Raw genomic sequence first — 7,801 nt, 5'->3', positions numbered from 1 at the left:
ACTACTGAAACACTGTGCATTCTCATGTCCTGCAATCCATGGTTTTAGCCTTGAGAGTAAAGCACTTGGAAAAGCAAGTGGTGGTGGTCAGCATTCATTTTGAGAGTTACATTGAATACAAGCAGCTGTTTGTACCCAGAGAGGATAGGGAATGAGAAGATGGGAAAGAAGTTAAATTCCCTGAGATATGATACGGCATGAAAATATTTTTCCCAGTGTTTCACAATAATCTGTCTGGAGCAACAAAAACTTTAATTTGCATCATCAAGACAAGTAGTTAAGAGGAAGAGGTCTGAGGAGACAAGAGGTGTGAGAAATGAGGCCAGGTCTGGGAATCAGCCTTTGGTGAGGCCTTGTCGCTAAAGTACATGCACAACTGTAATAAATTTCCCCAGTTCCCACCATTGTAGGCAAGTGAATTTATAACTCCTATTTATACTGATCAAGAACACGTGAGGCAAAACCAGAACTAAGGCAAAACTTTATTTTTTTTTGGTAGAAAGAAAAACGAAGCAGTCTTATAATTAAGCAGTATTTTCTGGGTTTCTTCTGCAGCAGAACCTTCACCAAGCCTCATTGAACTGACAGTCTTACTCAGTGCACCTTGTTTTCAAGTAAAGCAAAAATCCCAAATGAGATTACAAATGGCTATTTGGAATATTTCTTCTGACCACGGCACCTGAATGCCCACTAAAGGGGGATAACAGCCACCACTATTTTTTAATCACCCACTTTTTACGCTCTATCCATTGTACCAACCCTTTTTCCAGTTGCTACCCCACTTATTTTTTTCACTTTGCACAATCCTGAACATCAGTAAAACTACTGCACTTTCGTCAGTTCCACAGCTCAGCTCTTGGATGCTGGCGCCTAGTTCAGAAATTGCTGTCCCAACCCAAGTAATGTTAAATTATTATACATTTCAAGGTCAGTACAACATACACATACATCTTCACACTACGCTTGCCTCTTAGGCAAATGCAGTATTACAGCATTAATTTGACTTGCACTTAGGTAAAAGCGGAACTGTATTTGTCTGCAAAGCAAGAGATTTTGAATGGTATTGTGAATGACACGTACACGTGTTCCTTCGATAGTCTTGTACTAGCTATACGTATACACAATTTAAGCAATGGAATGGTTCTTTGAATAGGACACTTGCGGCATGCCCCCATAGTCAGCTATCTGGGGGGAAAAAAAAAAAACCCAACCCCAAACTGTGTAATAGTGCTTTAATATTCATTTGTTAAAATCCAAAACAGCCTTACGGTAGCTCTTAGGTAGTTACCAGTCTCTTCCAAAGACATGATGCAGTAATAAAGAAAAAATTCTATCCTTAAGCAGCATCTGAGAAAACAACTTAATGTAGCTGCCACTTAGTGGCTGCAATCATTTAGGCATTTTTGGTATTGACACATCTCTTTATCATATAATTTGTGCATTAATCAACAATGTAGGCTCTAATCCAGCAAATATTTGCATGTGTGCAAATGTTTTTCTTCCACGTGGAATATTTCAAGTTAAGACTCATCAGATGAGCAAAGTTAAGAACTCGCGTAAATCTTTACATAAGGGGAATTCTTAGTGCTTAAAACTTAACTGTATTATTTCAGAGGACTAACATCCAATTCTAGACTTAGAGAACATAGGAAACACTCCCATAAAGAACAGATATGTTGCTTTAAGATAAATGCTTTCAAAGCTAACAAGAGCCTCTAGAAATGTGTGTGCCTTCTCTCTGAACACTTCGATCCTACTTGAGAGTAACGCGGGTCCAGTCTTACTCCTGGCTACCGCATGAGGAATCAATAAAGTGCTTGTCACAAATTCCACAGCTGTGGAATAAAATCAAATTTAAGTACCTTCAGAATGTTTTCAGATTTGTAAACGATGAATTAAGGGCTGATGTCTGATCCCCAGCATGCTTCCCTGAACTGGTAACAAATATTATGTTCTTCTTTCTGAAGATAAATTAGAATTCTGCTAGGACTAGGTATATTTCACCTTTGTCCCAGTGAAGTCATCCTCTGCCTCCAGGGGAAAAGCTTAACTGGGTTTAATTTCAATGTAAATGTTCATGCTTGACCGAAATGCGATGCTCATGCAATTTCACAAGCACCAGCATTCAATGTGACAGTTAGCTTTGTTTAATCAAACATGAAGCACCAGTATTGTTTATAGCGTATCCACTCTGAATTGTGTTCATAATTTGTTCCCAAATGCACCATAATCCTGAGAGGTCTTGCTTGCCCTTTGACCTTTGATTTTATGTGTTTTGCTCCTCTTGAATGAAGTTATCTATCTTTGATATTAGCTTCAATATAAGTTGTATTGATCTTTGTGGCATCTTCTCTTTAACATACTTCTGAATATTTAAATTACTAAAACTTTCTCTTTAGATATAAATATATTTATGTTTTTAATTTTTTGCTAGCTTTCAGAAAGTTGATCTATGAGAACTGGCTTAGATTGTATACTCTCTGTAGAGAACTTCTGTATGCTCCTCATACAAAAACAAATAATGGTTTGAAATATTTAGCCATGTGTTTGGATGATTTTTTTTTTTTTAAAGGCTTCGGTGTTGCTTGTATTTATCTTCCAGTCAGCTACAGGATAATAGCAACAGCAAACACATTGACAATGCAGTTCATTGTTCGGTTTTCCCATCTCACTGTGCAGGTTCCTAGAAGAGATTATTACAAAATAAAAATAGAAATCCAGTGCCTGTACTACATTCACTTTATTGCAGGGTAAAGTTTGTCAAATTAGTCTGAATAATTCAGCTGTGATTAAAGGTAAGTACTATTATGTCATCTTGGCTATAAATAGACTACACTCCTCAAAGCATTTCCATTAACTTGCACACTGTTTATTACCTAACATGACCCCTGTATGCTTAAGACAATTTCCAGGAAAGCACAATTTCAGTATCTCTCTTTAAAAGCTGAACTTGCAAAAATCCCTGAAAATCTCGTACTGAAATGGCAAGGTAATTGGACAAGAAATCAGAAAAAAAGACTGGATCAAACACATTCTAGCGTATTCACTTTCTGTCATTTTTCCTCTTCTGTTGTATCAATGTATCAATGCTTTACAGGCCAAGGAAACGTGAAGATTAAGCTGTACTTGTTTACTTAACTTCAGTTTTGGGTTTTTTTAACCTTAGTTGATTTTCTAATGACATCACTATTTTAAAGTTAAATTTTGGTGTCCTCTTCTAAAAAGACCTTTCTGAGTCTGTGGCAGACATAAGATTATTTTAATCTTCTTTTGCCATGATACTCTGAATCTGGGAAAAAATGCATTTAGAACTTATTTAGAAGCAATAAAACGCATCCAAAGCCTGGCTGATAGTCAAGCAACTGAAATGCAAACTGTTAGTAAAACTGTTTCTATTTTTTACCAAGTTCTGTTCTCCTCCAGAGCAGCACCATCCCCTTACAGCAGGCAGGCAGATAGGGCTAACCACTTGCATTTACTGCGAGCAACGTTTTACTGTCTCATCAAATGATCTATGGTTACTGACGAGGATTAAATGTTTTGACTCGTTTCAGAATGAAGCCATTTCAACTCATGCTTCTCACCACTTACAAGGCCATTGCTCTTAATGCAGGCACTGACTGCTCACAAAATATTTCTGCTGGGATTTTAAACAAGCATTTAATCCTGGAAGCTACTGCTTCTACAGTCACTCTTGAAAATGTTCACCCTAACTGTTACAGCTGAGCAGTAACTAACATTTCTTTTATTAGTTCTTTTACTACAAATTTTTAATTTGACTGAGGAAACTTACCATCAGTTGTGGTATCCCAGAAGCACGAGCTTGCTGTGTGAAGACCAGCTCCGCTCCTCTGCATCACCGCACAGGTTACTGCAAGATACAGTCATAAAATCAAGGAATTCGTCATTAAAGCAGAAGAGGTGAATCATTCAGTACTTCTGAACTCAAGCCTGCGTTATGTTTTCAAATGGCTGGCAGGCAGCACTCAGCAAAGTCAAAACCCTTTTTGACTACCCCCTCGCCCCCAGTATTTTCCTCAAGAAGTCAGTATTCATTACACGATTATTTTTACTCGCATAAAGACAACGGCTTTAACAAAATGCTTGCTAATAGGATTATGTTTTTTATCTTTTAAACTACTTAGGTATGGCTTGTGTCATGTGCACCTCGGAACGGGACTACAGGTGCTGTCCTCACAGGTACAGCAGAAGTCGCACTTGATGAGAGTTGTTTCCCGGAAAGTGCTGGCTGACTCCTCTCTGAAACCACACTCCAGTAACATGCAGCATTTCTAGACCAATCTGCGACGGTCACAAAAACACTGACAATCTGAATCTAAGACTTTCAAAGCAGAACAGAATGCAAAGACTTGCTATTACATCAACACTCCACGTACGGCAAAGTGGTTTAAACTTCTACTTATTTCCATTTCCTTTCCACAGATATGCATATAAATATAACGGGGCATGACTTAGCCTACGACTAAAGTCTTTCAAATGTCTGCATTTATGGGCAGCTTAATCCTACTGAAAATTTTAAGACAAACAGAATCTATTTCCTAAATTGATATCAAAAAGTTGATATAATAGTTTTGGGTTGCTTAACAGCCAGGAAAGACCGTGTAACATGTCATCTTCTGTGCTAAGTGTTGCTAGCATGCTTAATCCAAGTGAAACTGCCACAGTTTTACCACAGGTATTATTAAAAATCTACATAACAGAAGCGTTCTGCTTTGTTTACAGTTTAAAACTTTCTATTGAATGTAACACTGCATTCAAACGAACCTTTCAGCAATTACTTATTGTGATTGTATGTGGTAAAAGTATGATTGCTGGTACTTACCGATGTACTTGTATGTTTTTCCGAGTTTTACCAGATGTGTCAGCGACTGTTCTACTATAGCAGCAGTCCACTGGTTGACTTTGTTGTGATTATAATCTGCCTTGCCCAAAACACTTTCTATGCACTAAAATAGAGGAAAAAAAATAGTTACAGTAAACATACTTTGAAATGTAGAGGTTTAAAATGTCTCGCATAATCTGAGGAATTTTATCTGACAACTGGATTACTTTAAATCACTTGAGCTCATCAGGTGTCAGTTGCTGAATGGGAAGTAAAATGAGCCTTCTCAGAAACTTATTTTTAGTACACATTTACCACATTATTACACGGAGAAAAATGAGGCTCTGACTGAACGTTTCTTGTGGGAAAGATCTTAGCCATATGCTTTAAGTACCAATTAAGTGAATGGATCTATTTACCAGTGAAGATACTGACACATCCCACTGTTCTTGATGACTGCCTACCTCCAGCTTGGCTTTCAGAAGCTACTGTAATGGAAACAGGACTATTCAAATCAATAATGTCAGCTTGCGCTGGCCAACCTGTAGAGCCTGCGAGCAATATACCAAAATCTTCAGAGCTAGAGCGACAATCGTGAAATGCATGCCCCAGCTTAAAAGATGAGGAAGATACAAGAGTGAGAGATACTGAAGGGTCCTATCTTGCAGCACAAGAAATATCTAAACTGCTTGAAAACTGCATGTTCTCCCACAGCTACAGACTGGCCAACCCTTGCTTAAACTTAAAACGACTGAACAGAATGCCTTCTCTCTACCTGTAACTCTTAAACTGCGTTCTCTGCTCCTGAGAAATTCAGAACTATGTGCTGATGGATAGTTCTTAAAATTGAGAAATCTGGTTAAGAAATGCACGCCTGAAGAAGGGAAGTAAAATAAAACTATGTTCTCTGATCCAGCAAGATGAATCCTGCGTGCTAACCACCCACCAACAGGCTGCGTAAAAGACTTCTGCCCCAGATCTTAAAAAGCCCAATTAGTTCTGATCACAGCGTACAAAGCTGGACAAAGGACTGAATGGAAACAAATATTCACAAAACAGAACAGAAGACAGAAGAGGGACAAAAGATCCCTCGGGGATTTTGGTCCTTCCAGAAAAGCACCCAGTGCTAGAACTCCTCGGCTCTCGGTAAGCTTTCACAGGCAGAAACACTTGGCTTTACTCCCAGCGCCTGGTGCAAAAGGGAAGAGACTCTGTCGTACCGTATTTGGCCTTTCAAGGCAGGGACAGTTATGTAAAGGGTTGAGCTGTCATTTACCTGACATCCAAGAGCTTGCTGTTGTGTATTGGAGCAGCTCTAAAAGTCCAACCCTTTCCCTTCCAGATGGGGCAGGTGGGAAAAGACCTGCAGAGCCCTTTTAGGAATTCCTTTCTCAAAGTGGTACGTCCCTGCAAAGCCTGACAGCATCTCTACACCACAGGCTCGTCATGGATCACTTTTCAGTTACAAGGTATTTAATGTAGACCATTGGGCTACTCACTTTCAGCCTGCTCTTTTTGCGTGAGAACTGTTTTTCAAAAGGATTGCTAGAATAACGAGCTCACGTAGTACAATCTCCTGCTCAAGCCAAGGCTAACTTCAAAGTCTGATCACGTTGCTCAAGGCCTCGCCCAGTCAAGTTTTAAAAATCACTGAGGATGGAGACTCCACAAGCTCTCCCTGAGACCTCTCTAGTGCTTAACTAATCTCTAGCTTGATAAAGGGGAAAAGAAATATAAAATCAGACTGCATTTCCCCTGCAACTTGTGATTGCTGCCCCTCATCTTTCCACTGTAATGTGAATTCTGTCTCTCTCTTCTCTCGTCCACCTTCTCCTCCTTAGGTAGTTGAAGACAGCAATTAGATGAAGCTTAAAGCAGCTCCAAATGAATCTCTGTCCTTATTTGATATAAATAATAGTTTCATACAAATCTGAATTTATCTGGGATGGCCAATGAAAGTAACTGCTTTCACTATAGTGCAAGGTAAGGTAAAGATTTTCTTTGAAATACAGCTGTTAGGTAAAACCTACCTCCTTAACTATGTTGTGGGCCTCATCAGCATTGAAGATCATCTGTAATAAAAATTAATTATTATTATTATTATTATTATTTATGATATAAATGTAAAGAAATTATGCAGTTTTCCTCTAAGTAACACGTAACAACCAGGCCCCGTGTCTGGTTATTTGTATTGTGCAGTCTGTTAGTAAAATTCTAAAATCTTACTTTTTTTCCCCAGCACTGTCCATACATATCTTATTTAGTATTGTTTTGCTAGTCACATTTCAGTGGGTCCAAAAAGCTCAGGCCTCAGGGAGCTTGAAAACAGGTTCCATTTACACTTTCTGTAAAGATTAAATTCCACTGCTGCCTATGCTTGCCATGGGAATATTCTCCAAGACAAAAAGTTAAAAGGCAAATCTTTTCCTTTGGGTCTTAATTCCATTTTTTATTGGAGTCACAGACTTACTAACCCATGGGTTACATTTTGCTGCCAAATGGCAACACAAGGTTTCATGACCCTAGCATCAAAAAGACTGGTTTCCATAGTCATTTGCTTACCCAAGTAACTTTCTCGAGTGCAGAAAAAGCATGCAAGTTTTACTGCCTCCTATTTTCTGCTCATTCCTACTCGCCACCATTTAGCTTGGCTTCCAAAGGAAACACAGCACGTGTCATTGTGCCATCTGCTTCTTCACGTCCACCAATTTCAAATGCACGGGCAGAAACCTCAAGGACAGTAATGTTTCTACCAGTTGGGTTTTTTTTCCTTTTTTAAAGAAAACTGGTGGCTGGAGACCCAAAGTAAGCCCCGCCCCGGGGAGGGACAGGTTCCTCAGCTCTGGCTGGCAGGGCCGAGCCCGCAGCGCAGACCGGGCCCGGCACTTTTTGGTTTGGCTTTGGTTTGGTTTTTTTTCCCAGGGGTGAGATAAGAAAAATGGCCGCGGGCTGACAGCA

The 7,801-nt window shown here is 39.3% G+C and overlaps 1 protein-coding gene across 2 annotated transcripts; it reads right to left on the bottom strand.

Moving 5' to 3' along the window:
• Positions 1 to 508: 508 nt before the first annotated feature.
• DYNLT3 (dynein light chain Tctex-type 3) lies at positions 509 to 6,945 on the bottom strand. Of its 2 annotated transcripts, XM_035901992.1 has the most exons (5): positions 6,874 to 6,945; positions 4,844 to 4,967; positions 4,168 to 4,302; positions 3,794 to 3,871; positions 509 to 2,683 (listed from the first exon to the last, which is right to left on the bottom strand). In XM_035901992.1, the coding sequence occupies exons 1-5, from the start codon at positions 6,913 to 6,915 to the stop codon at positions 2,607 to 2,609; spliced, it is 456 nt and encodes a 151-aa protein (XP_035757885.1). In that variant the 5' UTR covers positions 6,916 to 6,945; the 3' UTR covers positions 509 to 2,606. The 2 variants fall into 2 exon arrangements, with proteins under 2 accessions (XP_035757885.1, XP_009644695.1); XM_009646400.2 differs by lacking the exon at positions 4,168 to 4,302.
• Positions 6,946 to 7,801: the final 856 nt, after the last annotated feature.

The sequence above is a fragment of the Egretta garzetta genome, unplaced genomic scaffold (assembly GCF_000687185.1).
Source record: "Egretta garzetta isolate BGI_Z169 unplaced genomic scaffold, ASM68718v1 scaffold70, whole genome shotgun sequence".
NCBI lineage: Eukaryota > Metazoa > Chordata > Aves > Pelecaniformes > Ardeidae > Egretta > Egretta garzetta.
This window is presented reverse-complemented; position numbering and strand designations above follow the sequence as displayed.

Coding starts and splice junctions, on each gene's coding strand:
- DYNLT3 (XM_035901992.1), bottom strand. CDS start 6,915: ATGATCTTCAATGCTGATGAGGCCCACAACATAGTTAAGGAG. Junction 4,303..4,843: donor AAAAACATACAAGTACATCG/GTAAGTACCAGC, acceptor TGACCGTCGCAG/ATTGGTCTAGAAATGCTGCA. Junction 2,684..3,793: donor CTGGGATACCACAACTGATG/GTAAGTTTCCTC, acceptor AATCTCTTCTAG/GAACCTGCACAGTGAGATGG.